The sequence below is a fragment of the Semicossyphus pulcher genome, unplaced genomic scaffold (assembly GCF_022749685.1).
Source record: "Semicossyphus pulcher isolate SPU_LCO1_2020_fin unplaced genomic scaffold, fSemPul1.0.p SCAF_5, whole genome shotgun sequence".
Classification (NCBI taxonomy): domain Eukaryota; kingdom Metazoa; phylum Chordata; class Actinopteri; order Labriformes; family Labridae; genus Semicossyphus; species Semicossyphus pulcher.
In genome coordinates, this window is record NW_027211726.1 from 19,400,369 (window position 1) to 19,416,510 (window position 16,142).

Below are 16,142 nucleotides of genomic sequence, written 5' to 3' on the forward strand. Positions count from 1 at the left end.
CTACATCCCCCATGGCATCAAATGAACTCTCAAGTTTTGGCCTGATCTTTATTAGAGTACAATGTTTCATGAATTTTACAGTCATGCAGGCAGATAATCCACTAAGTAAATTTTACTGAATTAATTTTGATGTGACTCTGCAGTTTCTTCATGCTGCTGCACTAATAAAGGGCATTTCTCTGGCGGTTATTGCACTGTTACAATCACTTTTCTTCTGTCGGGTATTTCAGCATTCAATTTAAGGATGCCACACTTTGGCTACTACATGTACAGCACAGTCTAAAGCAGCTGCTGCACACTGGTACACATTAACATGCAATATCACAGCATTGCACTTAATAAATACATGTTTTGTAATACATTGCACAGAATTAAACACATTTAAACACCCCTGATTTGCATACAACAGTACATATAGTAACAATAATATCATTGCCTCTTCTGGAAAAGGCTTTTTTTCCACCTTTCTCAATACAAAAGAACATAGCTTATTTCTGCATCAACAGTCAACAAGTCATACACATTGTAACTATGATACAATCATTTAAATGTTCCCAGTCATCACCAGTGTCCATAACAGTCCTGCAGCCGATGTAGTGACAGTAACAGAGAGCTGCTCCCTGAAGCCATTAAAGGAGTTTTAAAGTCCATTCAAAGCTGACACCTGTGGCTTTTTCATGGCTCAGAGCAGGCGCAACAGCTCCCCTTTAGTACTCTCTGTCCCAGTCCAGCAATTATTTTTTAAAGGGTAAGACTTCAGCAGAAATCTGCTCTCCTGTGATCAGAGAGAGGAACTCCAAAGTTGTAATTTCATTTTTTCACTTTCAGGTTCAGGTGAAATATTTGCAGCCAGTGGAATCAATGAGGCAAGAGTCGGTGCATCTGAGGTGTCCAAAGGAGCTGCAGAGGACAGGAGAATGTGAATACATGCGCTCAGTACCTACCCAGGTTTTACAGCATGCCTCAAATTTCCCAATTTCTGCTCTTTATTACAGGAATGGTTCAAAATTTAGGGAAGTAGACTTTTCTGCCCTTTTGTAGACAGTTAGATGAAAAGAATAATACCACTCATAGTCTGTTAATTTGTAGTGAGCTGGTGCCAGGAGTCAACCATCTTAGCGTAGCATAAAGGAAGATTGAAACAGCAATCCTGCCTCTTTTCCAAAGGTATTAGTTTGAGCTTTACCAGTAAAAAGAAATTTAAGTTGTTGTTACACAGGAAGTAACATGTAGAAACATTTTCTTGGCTGGGAGCAGTAGGAAGTCACAGGAAACGTAGTTTTTTGTATGGATTAAACAATCTTGCAACCCATCGGCTATCCTCTGAGACAATATAGCCTCTGGGGACAGCAGCAAACATGTCAGGCCTGTCTTGTTTAGCCAGCGATTAGCGATAAACGACTTCCAGGCAAGACTTCCTTTTCAACATGCTGCATCATTTACAGTCCAATTAGCAACTTCTGTTCAGATCAAAAGTGAACTGAATTTCGCCCCTATATATGTCAGCAAAATACAAATCCCTGGTTAAATCCCTCAGAGGAGCCTCAGTTTCACTCGTATTTTCAATAGTAAGTTACACTCAGTGGTATGAACGGGTCTTAAGCTTGCTAACAAAACCATGACGCAGATAAGTTAAAAAGTAACAATGAAGCTTGTCAGGTCTGTCCTCAAGAGAAGAAGAATATTACTTTTAAAAATGCTTGTTTGTTTAACGGAGGTCGGATCGATCATTTCCAATGCATTCGAGGAAGTCAGGAAATCTCAACGCTGAACAGATTTTGTGATACAGTGTCAAGCAGATTTGTCTCAAGTGGCTCAAGTTGAATTTTTGATCTAGAACTGATTGTTAGTAGAATGAAGGTAAATTGTGGCCGCTGATGCGAGCCAGGATGTTATTACAGCAGATTACATTTTGCCTTTGCTCTCCACACGGACTGTTTTTCTTGCATATGCTGCTGCCTGCTGATACGTGATTGGTCAATATTACTCGGACTACAAGCGTAGTACAAACAGAAACCAGAACACTTGTCATCCCTAAAATCCATGTCCCTGCCTACAAAGTAAATAGAGATAACAGATTAAATAAAACAAAGAAGAAGTATTCCCTGTACTCCTGTAAAGAGTATAAAGCATGCAAAGTTATGTGATTAAAGAATCTAAAACATTGCACAGCAAGGTGCCAGGAAATGCACCCTCATCTCTGGATGGTTTCCACAATATCTCAGTGAGAGTACAGTAGTTCATTCAAGTGACCTGTACAGTCCTTGGATGGGTGCAGTGTAAATGTGCAGCTGATTAAAAAGGAACAACATTATGCTATCTTTGGCATAGCAGACCTCTGTGAAATATTCTACTATAAAGGCAAGATGTGCTTAAATCAGTGCCTGTTTGTGAGTGAACATACCCAGGAAGATATGATTTGCAGGTCTGATAACCAAAGTCCTTCCCGTCACACTCCTCCATGCCGTCATGTCGGTAGCCATCTCCACAGTAGGCCCACTTACAGTCTGAGACGACAAAAGGAGATCAAGTAGTGGCAGAGTTTGGAGAGAGAGAGGGAGGGGGGAGAGAGAGAGAGAAGACGTTACTAATGCTTTGGCACTCCTATGTGTTTCAGAGATGCCAATACAGCATTTTCCTGCTAATTTAATTGAACAGAAAAGTGAGAGGATGGCAGAAAAAGAGAGGGCGAGATTAATGAAAGATCAAGGAAAGGTCTCTCAGTGCTGCCTGCTTTTATCCCCTGCCAGGTGGGTTCAGACTCTGCGGGGTACAGTAGTTACGCTCTGCAAGGCGCCTTATAAGCAGCTGGGTATGAAACAGCAGGGTGGTGTTTGTGCAGCAAAAAGCCTTACCGACTTTGTGCTTGAAGAATAGTTATGTTCTGTATTTTAAGACTAACAAGCATAGTTTTTGGTCTAATTATTGGCATATATGGTATAAATCTTGCATTATTAGACTGAGCAAGAGATGCATGTAACTCACTGAGACAAGCATCAGTGACGATCTGGTTTCCATCATCACACTCCTCTCCGTGCTGAGGCTGCACCTTTCCGTCCCCACACGCACCAACTCTGTCCGGGACTTTCTCTGTGGACTGGAACGGCTGGAAGGGCTAAACAACAACACAAACATTAGCATCTCAGCCAATAGGAAATCTTAGACAGTGAGTTTCAGTGGTTTGAGTCTATGAGACTATAGTTTCAAAGGTAACAAAACAAACTTCAACGCCTATATTTTAGTAGTCATTTTAGTTGTAAATCACCAGTTATGTGTTCAAAAATTAAAGCATCCAGAATTAGATATTTGAACATCTAAGCTGTTAAAGCTCAGTATTGCATTTACAAAACAATCTAATAATTGTTACCTGTATGGGCTTCCATCCATCTTTATCTTTGAAGTACAATGCCCTTTGATCCTTCCTGAATGCTATTGCATTGTCCATTTGCAGACCATTCATTTCCTCCTCACTGTTTACCACAAATATCTACACACACATAATTAATCCAGTGTAAGCAAACAATATATTCAGTTTAGAGAGTGATATTGTATGGGAACAGTTTAATTTGTGTTGGCACTTACTGCAGGGACTTTGTTAGGGCCGCCGCGTTGTGTGTAGCTTCCAAAAGGAGCACTATTAACCCCAGGAGTGGAATCACAGTCACAGCGACCTGGTGCACCTGGAAGACCTTTCTCTCCCTTTTCTCCTACGAGATAGAGACCTGCAAAAAAAGAAAGAATTATTGATAAAGAAGTATACTTAGACTGTACTATGATATCTAAACCAATGCAGCAGTTTAAAAACTGCAGCTCCTCAGGTGGACACTTGAGGGTGTCTCCAAAAGCATGTTGACTCTAATGGAACCTCATATTAAAATGGCAAACTTTACAGCAGAAATAAACATGTTAACCTGCTAGGGCAGGTCCTTTATTTTCCAACAACACACCCATTTAAATTATATTAAAGTTCATAGTTACGCATTATTAGAGACATTGCCGTTTCAAGTGACAAATGGGTGCTGCTAGCTGTCAGCTAGGTGTAAGTTAGGTGCCGTTAGGTGTGAGCTAGGGTTAGCTAGGTGTTAGCTAGGTGTAAACTAGGATTAAGCTAGTTGTTAGCTAGGTGTAAACTAGGGTTAAGCTAGGTGTAAGTTAGGTGTGAGCTAGGTGTCAGCTGGGTGTAAACTAGGGTTAAGCTAGGTGTAAGCTAGGTGTGAGCTAGGTGTCAGCTGGGTGTAAGCTAGGGTTAAGCTAAGTGTAAGTCAGGTGCCGCTAGGTGTAAGCTAGGTGTGAGCTATGTGTCAGCTAGGTGTAAACTAGGTGTATGCTAGGAGTAAGTTAGGTGCGGCTAGGTGTAAGCTAGGTTTCAGCTAATTATAGTCACTGACCTTGACATGTTTTTGTTTTTGGTGCCTTTTGGAAACATTTCCATGCAAATACAAGAAATTGTGCTTGCTGTGCAGTTTGTTGAACTAACAGGTCGTACAAGAAGTTTCAGTGATAAAAGTTCTAGCAATATTTTATTAAATCTTAGCAATGATTAGTAGGTATTTGTAGCAAGTATCAGCAGGCTGAAATAATACAATGTTTTTTGTACACCTGCCACTTGCTCTTCTTTAAAAGAATTCAGACTTTGTGATGTCACAATGTGCAGCCTCAGCAGGCTACAGAGAGGTGGCCAATCAGAAGAAAGTGGGCTTGTAGGGGCGGGGTTACTTAAAGAGACAGAGCTGACTGAGTCGTTTCAGGCAACGGCAGTATGAGGGCCTTCACAGAGCACCAGTGTGAGAGTGAGATTTTTTTTAACTGTAAATTGTGCTAAGTTACTCCACAGGTAACACAGAGTGAAATATGCTTGCAAATTAGCATAATACTCCCCCTTTAAGCACTAGCCAACACCTCAATCTTCCCTTCTCCACCCTCTCGTCCACTTATGGTCACTTCTGGCTCCAACAAACACAAGACAAGCTAATTATGTATGCGTAAGAGAGTTACTGTACCTGAGGCAGGTGGACCAGGTGGCCCTGGATGACCATTTGGACCTGGGGGTCCTTGGGGGCCCATACCTCCAGGGACTCCACCGTGACCCTTCATGCCCTGTTCAAACCAGTCAACATCACAACATAAGGGAAAACAGACGCACACTGAAGGTGACTTACATGCAACTGCCACTTGTGCGGGTCACTTGTCAATGGAAAATATATATATGTGTGTGTGTGTGTGTGTGTGCGAGATGCCAAAGACCCTACAGCCCCTCTGGAGGTCTAAACTTAGAGCTTGTAGTTGTGACTGAATTAGCTGGTGAAAAGACAGACCTCTCAGTTCACAGAATGAGGAAGCACAGTGTTGAAGCTACACACCAGGGTTGATGGATGCTGTCAAGATGTGTTTAAAAGGTGTTGAACATCTGATGCCAAACATGCATCCTACAAACATGTCAAACACACACATATAGTATACAGAGGTTTACTCGTCTTTCCCCACCTGCTTGCCTCTCTTCCCGGGCCGTCCAGTAGGTCCTCTCTTCCCTGAGACTCCTGGCTCTCCCTTTGGTCCCTGCTCACCCTGGGAAAGCAGTTGAGGAAGAATTACTTTAAGTCCTGGATGTAACTGTACTCGTTATTGAATCACGCTTACCTTCTGTCCAAGCATCCCAGGTAAACCAATGGAGCCCTAAAAAGAAACACAATGGGCTTGAAATGTCTGGACCTGAAAGGAAAACAGGCTCACACAATATTCAAAAACAATTTAACTTCTCCCAATTAAGAAAAAAATACTTCTACACTGACCTTGTCGCCTTTTGGTCCTCCTGATCCAGGGTCTCCATTTGTCCCCTTTTTTAAAAAAATAACAGAGAGAAACATTAACCAAAGGATATAATCATTTTATAATGACACAGGTGCACTGTGAGGAGAGACTCTGAACTTACCTTCTCTCCTTTGTAACCAGGCAAACCCTAAAAATATATACAAGCAACAACCAGATGAGATGAGTAATCGAATGATGGTCGATAAAAGACTGAAATTATTGTATGTATGATGTTCTAAAAAAGTGACTAACCTTCGTCCCTGGTGGTCCCCTCAGTCCGGGTAATCCCATGAGTCCTGGATCCCCTTTTTCACCCTGAAAAATAACATGAAATATAACAATTCATGCTGTGTTTTTCTGCAAGCTCCTACCTGCAGGATGAGACTTACCCTTGGTCCCTCTGGACCAGGCCATCCTTGTAGTCCTGGTTTCCCTGGGAGGCCTGGAGCCCCTGTACGACCCTAGGGAGACAAAAACATCAATGCTAGAGACTATTGAAGCATTTTAGCCTAACAATTCATTAAACATGAACATTCAAAGTCTTTTGAAGAGTTAGATGAGATGATAAATACATCTCTCATGCCTGTGTCGAATTTATTGAGCTACTTCCAGCAGTGTACTAGCAGATTAGCTTAGTTTGCATAAGTACTGAATTAGGAGGAAACTAGCTAGCAAGCTAGCCTAGCTATGTCAAAATGTAGCGTATCTTCCTACAAGCAGCCCATCAACTCAAAATGAACATGTTGTATTTCATTTGTTTAATCTGTATAAAAACAGTTAAACAGGGTTTTGTGTTCCCATCATTGCCAATCGGAGCCGAGGCGATAATTACCCAGGACTACTGCAAAGTCATTTGACCCGGGTCTGAATGCTGATTGTAAACTTTCCCACTAAGCAAAGAAGCCAGGTGTTAGCAGGTTTTTTGACCAGTGGGAAAGCGGCTTAACTATTTCCTGGCTAGGTGTAGTGAATAACTGGAGACTCCTACGGTTGCTGGCCACAAGAAAGGAAAAAAGTGTTTTCCCCCAAATTTCAAGCTAGTCCTTTAAGTTTTGAATGATTTTGTACGTTTCTCTATATGCTGATGATATACAACTATTTATATCGAAAGATTATTATTTCATGGCCTGGTTTCCCCTGGTAAATTGAGTAAACAATTTTCTTGCAATGAAATAAGGATTAGAAACAGAAGCCATAAAACTGAGCTCCCAAGATTCCCTAATCAGACATCACAGAAGATAAATTCTAGCATGCAAAGCTTTATGGTTGTCACTGAGCCTTGCTAATTGTTGGACAGGAATAAAGGCCTAATCGAAATTGCTCTAATGCCAGTTCCCTTAAAGAAGGAGCAGCCAAATACATTACACAACAGCCTCACATCTCAGTGACACTTGGACAAGAATCCCAGAGCTGCTGCCATGCTAGCAAGCGTGCTCTCATTTAGCCGCTTGTCATTAAAACCGCAGCCTATAGAGCCACCATGGACCTGCAGCTGTGTGGAATGATTTATCATGGAGAGCAAAAGCACTTAGGGAGATTAAAGTGCAGGAGCGGAGCGCTGAAGAAGCTTGGATCAGCAGGACTTGAGTCCAGCACAAGGGGCTAATGGACCCAGGCCAAGGAAAGGAAGGGAGAGGAGGAAGATGCAGAGGAAAGGAAAGAAGAGAGAGGTGAGGAGCGGGAGGATGATGGGAGACAGTAGATGCTCATGGTCAGAGCAGCTACTGAGACTAATGTAGCATGACCCATTTAGCAGCTGCAGAGGATATTCTGAGCATGTCAATAGACAAATCACATCACAGAGATTGAGGATGCATAGAGGGAACGACAGAGGCAGAAAGAGAGAGATCCCATTATTCCAAGGACATGCGAGATGGAGCAGAGAGAGACGAGCGAGGGAACGAGACATGCAGGAGGGGAGGAGCGGCTCACCTTTAACCCCGGACGTCCAATTTCTCCCTTGAGGAGGACAAATGAGGGGAGAGGAGATGAGGCGGAGAGGAACTCAAGGACACACTCTTGAGAGTACTTCCATAGCAAATAAATTTGAGACATATTTCAAGCCCTTTAAAGAAACACACCTTCTCGCCTTTTGGTCCTCGTATGCCGGGTAATCCGCTGTGTCCCTGAAAAATGACACCGAATTCAAAAATGCACTTTATATTTGTAAAAAAAATCAATACTAAAAGGGTCATTTTGTTTTACTTCTACAGCAGGCTGAGCTAAATGTCTGATGGAGGAGCTATAATCAATGACTGTAGAGTGGCATGTTTTATTTTGAAATACAGTCTTACCTCTGGCCCCTGGGGTCCTGGAGGTCCTGGAGGGCCCGGTGAACACCCAGGTGTTACAGGTTTTTGTTTTTCCTTTTCCCCTCCTCCAGAAACACCTGGCTCTAAGACGCTAACACCGTCCTTCAATCGAACACACACAAGAGAGCAGGGTTTCAATTAGTAGCCTACTGTAAGCATATAGATGTAAATGAGGGCAAGCAGGTGTGTGCGACCTACAGGGCTGCCTCGCTTCCACAGCAGAGGCGGCGGAGGGAAGAGCGGCGGCGGAGGAGGTGACATGAGGCAGCAGGGGTCAAATCTCAACGAATCATCCAGCAAGCCGAGAGCTGAGAGGAAGACGGACAAAAACAGCACGTTATCAGTCCGCCATGATGAGTGAAAAGTTCGCGCAACATGTGATTGTTGTTGACACTCATACAGCTTACCTGTGCGTGCTGAGAGGATGCTGTCCATGTAGGAGTGACGGGAAAGGACCAGCGAGGGACTCAGAAGAAGGTGCAAGGACAAGGCAAGTTTGACCACCTCCATCGTGCAGGTTTACCTTCCCGAAAACACAGAACACAAGCTGTCAAACACACACACTCTATTTCTGCAGCTGAGCTTAATGCACTCACTGGCAGCTGTCACTTTTCCTTAACATCACTCCCTTAACCTCAGCCCTTTGAAGCCTCTCTCTCTCTCTCTCTCTCTCTCTCTCTCTCTCTCTCTCTCTCTCTCACGTACACACAGCATAATAAACTTGTTGCAGCTCCTCACTGCAGCAGATGCAGCCACCGCTGTAATTCCAGGCGTGCACAAGCTCAGCCTCGTGCCAGAATTAGACTTGAGGGGCTGCTACTCAGGCTTATTATGATACAGTTATGAATCATAATGCAATTATAAGGCTGTCACATGTCCATTTACACAAACATTGCAATTGTTCTCAAATATAATTTGGTGCATGCAAGTCAATGATAGTGGGTGGAAGATGTTAAAAAGTCCCCTATAATAATAATAATCCCGTGTTAAGACGCGTGCGTTTTGCAGAAAACGTGCAGCATATGGTTCAATCAGTTATCATATCCTCATTTATGTGCCTTAATATGTTGCTTGAATCAAGTTAAACGTGCAGCATGCCTTAATGCATCAATGCGAGCAATGTCCTGTTCATCCATGGCTTTTCGTGCATTAGACCCCCCTTACCTTCCACTTGCCGCACTTGTAGCCACGCAGTCTCCTCTAAATGAAAAGCTCGATGTGCAGCCCCGCAGACTGTGGCTCCTCTGACATCTGGCGTGCTTTAGCCAATCTGGACCGCTAATAAATCTGATCCACTTATCGACCCGCTTCTTTCCCTCCGCCGGTCAATAACAACACAATTGAGGAGGGAGGACCTTTTCTTTTTTTTTCTCCCGGTGCTAAATGCCCAGCAGAGGACAATGAGTGGAGCCAACACAGCGGTGCAGCTCCGTCCCAGCGGGGTCTGGATTACAGGTTTAATGACTGCTGTTTCATCTAGATCGACTTCGACAGAATAGCTCAGTTGGCACTGACATTTAAAGTCGGCGTGCTTACACTCGTTTGGCACGTTTTGTGGCGATGATGGTCTCTTCAGCAGTGGAACGGCGCCCTCTGCTGGCTATATGGTCAAAGCGGAAGTTAAAGTAAAACTTACTGTATATTCTATATTATTACATAGCTTCACTCCGCATTATCAAACATAATTAATCATTTATGTCTGACAACAAAGGTGAAACTATGCAAATATATAGATGTGTGAAGCTGACTTTAGCTGTAATCAAACTCCTCTTCATCCCGGATATTTCTCGTTTTCTGATTTTCAAAATAATGTGTGCTCCCTCAAAGGCCTACTGGATATATTATGATTATGTTACTTTATTTTTTAACTGTATTAATGTCTTGGAGTTTGACCACCCTTTAATGTTTTGAATTAATCGACATTACATTACAAGACACTACATACTATAAAGAGCCCCAATAACTAACTAAACACTTGTGATGCACGATATTATCGGCAAGTCATCCGTATCTGCAGATTATGGCTTGAAAATCGGCAGATATTTCATTTTTCTGCTGATATTTTCCGTCAATGAAACAATGCTTTAATTATGCGTAAATGCTGGATGATTCCCTAAAAAAGCTTGACATAATGCTACGACATTAACTCGGTGCAAGTGCGTGCGGACTGCCTGCACCACGCCTCTTCCGTCAAGCGTGAAGAAAGGCGCAAGATGTCTGCCGTAGTTTTTAGCTACTACAATAACAATAATCATGATATCAATTCCACTACAGGGGAGACTTGATGTTCAATTAGGTGGAAAAAAACATGCGCCTAATATATCGGTATCGAAATCGGCAGTCAGCAAAAATGGTTGGAAAATATCGGCAAAAAATTCAATATTGTGCATCCCTACAAAATACGTAAAGTAAAGGAAATGAATGCAAGAGTGCGGGGATATGTCATTACAAAGAGGAGGGAAATAATACAATCACAAAGAAAGTATTTTATTTTTACTCAAGTCAAGGTCAAGGTACAGTTTAGAAAAGAAATATCAAGAGTATAAAACAGCAACTCAGTAAAGGGAACGTAATATAAATATAAAAATTTTGCACACTTTTAAATATTAGGTTGTTATTAGGCCAAGTTTAAGAACTGTAACTAACTTTAATGGTAAATCTATTTAATCTTAGTGTTCTTAAGTCAAAGAAACACAAATTCATTTTAAAAAATGCACATATACAAAACAAAGTGCAGCTTTATAAAAATAAAAGTCATGTTACCCATTAGCTTAGAAAAGACGAGAAAATAAAGTCCAGCACCACATTGTCCACCCGTTTTGAGACAGTACAAAAGTACAAGTATCAAAAATATAAAAAATAAACTTTAAAAAATAAGAGATCCACAATGCAGTAAGAGATAAAGTGGCAAAATGCAAAGTGTGTAGTGTCTGTGCAAGCAGAATTTAAATCTTTAGGTTAACAAGTCAGTTTATAGAAAGTCCCAAAAGAACGCCGCCCCTTTAAGAAGCCTTGACTGAGAATCGTCTGGAAAATTGCACACAGGCTGACTCATATGATAATTAAAAACATACTCCCACACACAAAAACACTGTGGCAGTAATGTTCTAATGTTACACAATGTAGAGATGTGAATTTAAATATCTATTGTAGATGTGTGTGTAATGCTTCTATCCACAGCTGTGTGTGTGTGTCGTGCTGTCAGTACATTAGGAGGTGGCGTCCTTTAAATAGGCGACGATATCCTCCCTGTCCCTTTTCTTTCTGAGCCCAGAGAAGATCATCTTGGTACCTGGAATGTACTTCTTAGGGTTTTTGAGGTATTCAGTCAGAGTTTCCTCATCCCAAATGATACCTGAAAGAATCCAACACACAGTTTTTAATGAAGATGTTCTTATTTGTAGCAGACAAATGAGAAATCTACATCCTCACACATGTGATGAGATGGGTTTATGTTTTATTGCATCGTGTTAGAGCAGAGCTGTTCGGCCTGTTCAGACCTGCTGCTCTGCCTGAAAAACAGCTTCTGCTCTGTAGCAGTAAATGTGACTAAATACTGAAACTTAGGTTACTCAATGGTAAAATCACAGCATAGCATCATCAAAGCATAAGGTATTAGTTCATAGGTATCTGGCTATATTATGCTCACTATGTGCAATAATACATTTCTGGTCACATTTATATTTGTACTTATGTTGATATAGAATGCATAATACTGTGCAATACTACTGCTTATTTATTAGTACCATGTGCAGTATCAGGAGCAATATAATATTTTCATTGTGTACAATTACATTCTATATCTTGCACTATCTTTAAATTCATAAACGTGTGCAATAGAAGTCAATACTACTGTCCAATTAACTGCCACCATTACTTCCTGCCTGCTTCTGTAAATAACTATTGTAATATTGTTTTTCTATCAGGCTTTGTCTGTTTGCATTAACCCATACACTAGGGATGCACGATATTATCGGCACGTTATTGGTATCTGCATGGGCAGATATGTCATTTTTCCGCCGATATTTTCCAACGATGAAACAACGTTTTAATTCTGCCTAAATGCTCCATGATTCCCTAAAAAAGCTTGACCTAATGCTACGGCATTAAGTCGGCACGAGTGTGCGCGCGCACTGCCTGCACCACGCCTCTTCCGTCAAGCGTGTAGAAGGGTGCAAGGTGTCTTTTCCAAAGGTGGTATTTTTGGAGCTATCTGGAACTATAATTTCCTACGGGATTAATAAAGTTCTATCTTATCTCATCTTATCTTATATCCTAAAAGACAGCTGCAAAACTTTTGGGGGGGAAAATGAATAAAAACTAGTCAAGAAGAAAGTATTTTAAGTTTATTGTTAAGGGGACTGAGTTGTTGGGACAGTAAAAATAAACTCTAATATTAATGTTGCTTATTACTCTAAAGAAGCTTTGTCTCTTGTAATTATAACTAATGCATGACCGCTAAACTTAACTATCATAGTACATGTTGACATAAGTTATAATATACTGCATCAATATACCTGTTGAATGAACTTATCTCCATCACATCAATCCAGGACAAAGGGGTGAGTAAATCTGAGCTACACACTCTTGCTTGCTTGTATCTTGATATCATCTCTCACAAATTTTGCTGGAACTGAGGTTATGTCTACAGTGATCCGTACCTTTGTCGATATTGGCTTGTGTATACGAGTAGCCAGGCGCTTGTCCAGTCTTCCTCCCAAACAGACCCCACAGGTTGGGTCCCGTCTTGTGTTTGCCCCCCTCGTTCACTGTGTGACACTGCGAACATTTCTGCACAAACGCCTTTTTGCCTTTCGCGATGTCCCCCATGATGAGCAGCTGCGAGGAGAGGATAGATGGAAGTCAGTTTGTGTTAGTCAGTCATACAGGCTACTATCTTCATGTTCAGTAACACTTGAAGTGAGTGGGACAAACCGGTGAGACAAAATGTGAAGTATTTCAGAAACAATGTAAGCTAGTAGCCCAGGGCACTGGGGTACTTCAAAATAAGAGACTCCCTAACTTCCGGATTAGTTGTTGGTTATTTTGTACAGTAAGCAAAAGAAAAATGGCGCTAAACTTGATAGAAAAACATCTTTGAACACAATGTTTGTGATGTAAAGCTGAAACTGAAAACAAACTCACCTTCGGTTTACCACTATGGATGAAAAAGGACGCCGTGACGGTTAATAGTTGCGTCGCGATTTAACTAGTAAACTACTTAAAACTACTACACTTAAACATAAAACCTACACGAAAATATAATAACAAAGATAATAGTCCGACAATAAAAGTCAGAAAAGACAGGGGGTATACCTCAAATGGCGTTCAGGCAGTGAAAAAACAACAAACAAAGCTAATATCTCCAAAAATAACATTACCGTACCTGACGGGAGTGTGTGGTTCACGTACCTCCAGGTAAAAGATTCCTCCTCTCTTCAACTTCTTGGATTTTTGTCGTCGTTTGTTCGCTCGAAGTTTCTAGCTGTTTGTTTTTGTAAACTGGCAGTTTCAGGGACACGACCGGATTTGAACCTAATTACAAAAAGATCAGATTTCGTAAAGGGAGTGGCTGACTCGGTTTAAATAAGATGTGATCAAAGTCGTTGCGCAACTCGGTAAAGAGGACGCTACAGTATGTGGGTCACACCCATTTAGATTCCAGCTGCAGGTGAGGTGTGTTTCCAATGTATGGGAACCACTTACTGCTTCAGCCGCTCTGACGTGTTTTGACACTATCAAGTCGAGTTAAATGGGTCATTTTCTACATTTGAGGGCAATATTAGCATTATATTATGTTTGCTAATGAGTCGCGTGCTCATGCGTGACTTCAGTAAGCGGTAAAACAAGTTTGTACCTGGTTTGCATACTGTCACCGGGCTGTGACACACAGTTATAACACAAAACAATTTATAGGAAATGCTAATACAGTATATTGTTTATGCCATTACAGAGATAGATGACACACAGCTGCAAGCTAGTAGGACCACAAGAGCCCTGGATAATGTGTAAATAAATGATAAATATGGTTTTTTTTCACTCCCAGCAACATGACAAGTTAAATACTTACAATTACAGGTGTTAATAAAATGAATGATAGGCTCCATTTAGCATCTTCAGTGTAATGGTCCTGATATGGTGTATGCTGGCTCACTGTAACACTGGGTTACTGGGAATAAATGTCTCATTCTGAATGTGCAGTAAAAAGTCCTGTAAGACATTCAGACGTTTGGGCTTTCTATAGAAATAAACACAAGTACACTTCTATCATTAATCCACTCCATTCAGGCATTTCAGTAAACCATAACGATGAATTAGCATAATCCCAGAGTCAGAAGACCTGACACACTGATAAAGAATGTATCCGTTATTGATATTATTAATTGCATGTGCTTTTTCCTGTCCTGACATGTGTCTGCAGCGTACAAGGACAGTCAAAGTTATTTTGTTAGAAAGGAGCAGGGAGTCTAAAGACAGTCATTAAGTGAACTATACTTGAAGATTATTATTATATCTGCTTAATCCCACCTCTACTTTATCTCACAGGGACCGATGCTGTGTACCTCGATCACATTCACAGAAGAGTGGATGTGGACGAGTGGAAACAAAGCTAAAAGTTGATTTAAGGTAAAATAGGATGAAAAAATTTCAATAAGAGATGTACCCAAAATATTCAGCAGACAATGCCAGACAATGTCAGTCCTGTGATAGACTGGTGACCTGTCCACAGTGTACACCGCCTTGAGACTGTTACTGATCTACTCCATAAGAGTGACCAAAGAAAGAGCAGCTAAAACGCATGCACACTAGATTGCCTGTACTGGAGTTGCATCTCATGCGCAGGCCGATTGATTTTGTTTTGTGTAGACACTGTCTGGAGATTAAACTGACCCTTTAAGGTCTTAATAGTTTCTTCTGTGTCTAGCTGACTGTCTGAGAAGTATAGTTCTTCGTAGTGCTCTCTAAAGGCTAGGTTGATCTCTCAGGGTGGCGATGATATGACAAGAAGCTTCCCTGTCCTTTAACTGGCTAGCCAAGCGTTTCCCAGCCTTGTTTTCTGACTCACATTGTTTTCCCTGTGTCTAAAAAGACGGTTAGACTTCCCTTTGTATTGGGTTCATATTTAGATTAACTAGGTCTTAGAGGCAAGAGTCGGCAGGGATACTTTAACACGAATAAACAGCTTAACGTGACTCCTGAGGCCCTCACATGCTCTTTTGTCCTCCAGGGATGTTTTAGTTCTCTCTGCCTTGTTGCCAGTCTGGACCACACGTTCATTAGGAGCATAGTCACAAAAAGTTATTGCATCAATGCTAAATTCTCAGAATCAGTAAGAAAAATGTTTGAAGAAATTTGAGAAAAATGTGTAGTCACGATGGGTTTGATTAAGTAGCTTGAACCTATCAGGTGGGCCGTTATGTTTACAGAAGGATTAAATGGCTTTCTGAGGTCTGGTTATTCCAGATTTGGACTTGAAGGCGTCCCGGCTGGTTGAAATCCCCACACAGTACTTTTGGGAAGTTTCCAAAATATAGAGGAATTTCTTACGATTGAAGAAGAAGTCTTGGTCTTCATTTGGAGCATATAGGTCTCTTAATGCCATTGTTTGGCACCAGGCCCCCTGTCTTTCTCTCCACATTTAAATCTAAACTTAAAAAAAAAAAATGAGGACAATATATTATAAAACTAATAAGAGGTTTATTTAATTATTCCCTTTGGCCATTTAAAGAGTCAGGCATATTATTTAAGCACTAGAGCTGGCTGATTTCTTCCCTTTGTGTTGGTTTGGGAGCTCAGAGTGACATTGTCTCCCTCTAGTGGCCGATCAGTGTGTAAGACAATTTCACTACTACTTAACTTCCCGGGTCTCTTCCGTCCACCAGTCAGGTCTGAGGTACAGTCTGGTCCGGTTTAAGTTTAGATAAGTGTAGAGATCGTAGACAGCTCCCTAAAAGTGGAGCCAAAACATTTTGAGCTGCTGACTGGCTGCAGCATAGGTCATGAAGCCCACCTCCTCCATGT

At 41.4% G+C, this 16,142-nt stretch overlaps 2 protein-coding genes across 3 annotated transcripts; both read right to left on the reverse strand.

Moving 5' to 3' along the window:
- Positions 1-41: 41 nt before the first annotated feature.
- LOC138608930 (acetylcholinesterase collagenic tail peptide) lies at positions 42-9,484 on the reverse strand. The gene is made up of 18 exons (XM_069681518.1): positions 9,285-9,484; positions 8,528-8,643; positions 8,319-8,428; positions 8,103-8,222; positions 7,890-7,934; positions 7,741-7,767; positions 6,198-6,269; positions 6,061-6,123; positions 5,930-5,956; positions 5,790-5,834; positions 5,638-5,673; positions 5,485-5,565; positions 5,001-5,097; positions 3,583-3,722; positions 3,368-3,487; positions 2,986-3,115; positions 2,405-2,507; positions 42-900 (listed from the first exon to the last, which is right to left on the reverse strand). The coding sequence occupies exons 2-18, from the start codon at positions 8,628-8,630 to the stop codon at positions 831-833; spliced, it is 1,389 nt and encodes a 462-aa protein (XP_069537619.1). The 5' UTR covers positions 8,631-8,643; positions 9,285-9,484; the 3' UTR covers positions 42-830.
- A 1,102-nt stretch (positions 9,485-10,586) lies between these two features.
- LOC138608821 (cytochrome c-like) lies at positions 10,587-13,723 on the reverse strand. Of its 2 annotated transcripts, none has more exons than XM_069681397.1 (3): positions 13,533-13,723; positions 12,782-12,959; positions 10,587-11,475 (listed from the first exon to the last, which is right to left on the reverse strand). In XM_069681397.1, the coding sequence occupies exons 2-3, from the start codon at positions 12,948-12,950 to the stop codon at positions 11,330-11,332; spliced, it is 315 nt and encodes a 104-aa protein (XP_069537498.1). In that variant the 5' UTR covers positions 12,951-12,959; positions 13,533-13,723; the 3' UTR covers positions 10,587-11,329. The 2 variants fall into 2 exon arrangements, with proteins under 2 accessions (XP_069537498.1, XP_069537499.1); XM_069681398.1 differs by having other exon boundaries at positions 13,507-13,723.
- Between the last annotated feature and the right edge of the window lie 2,419 nt (positions 13,724-16,142).

Bases quoted from the DNA above. Each gene is read 5' to 3' on its own strand.
- LOC138608930 (XM_069681518.1), bottom strand. From the start codon at position 8,630: ATGGAGGTGGTCAAACTTGCCTTGTCCTTGCACCTTCTTCTGAGTCCC. The intron at 8,429-8,527 runs GTAAGCTGTATG...TCTTCCTCTCAG, and splicing joins CATCCTCTCAGCACGCACAG to CTCTCGGCTTGCTGGATGAT. The intron at 5,098-5,484 runs GTGGGGAAAGAC...TGGTTTGAACAG, and splicing joins CCGGGAAGAGAGGCAAGCAG to GGCATGAAGGGTCACGGTGG.
- LOC138608821 (XM_069681397.1), bottom strand. From the start codon at position 12,950: ATGGGGGACATCGCGAAAGGCAAAAAGGCGTTTGTGCAGAAATGTTCG. The intron at 11,476-12,781 runs GTACGGATCACT...GGATTCTTTCAG, and splicing joins ACAAGCCAATATCGACAAAG to GTATCATTTGGGATGAGGAA.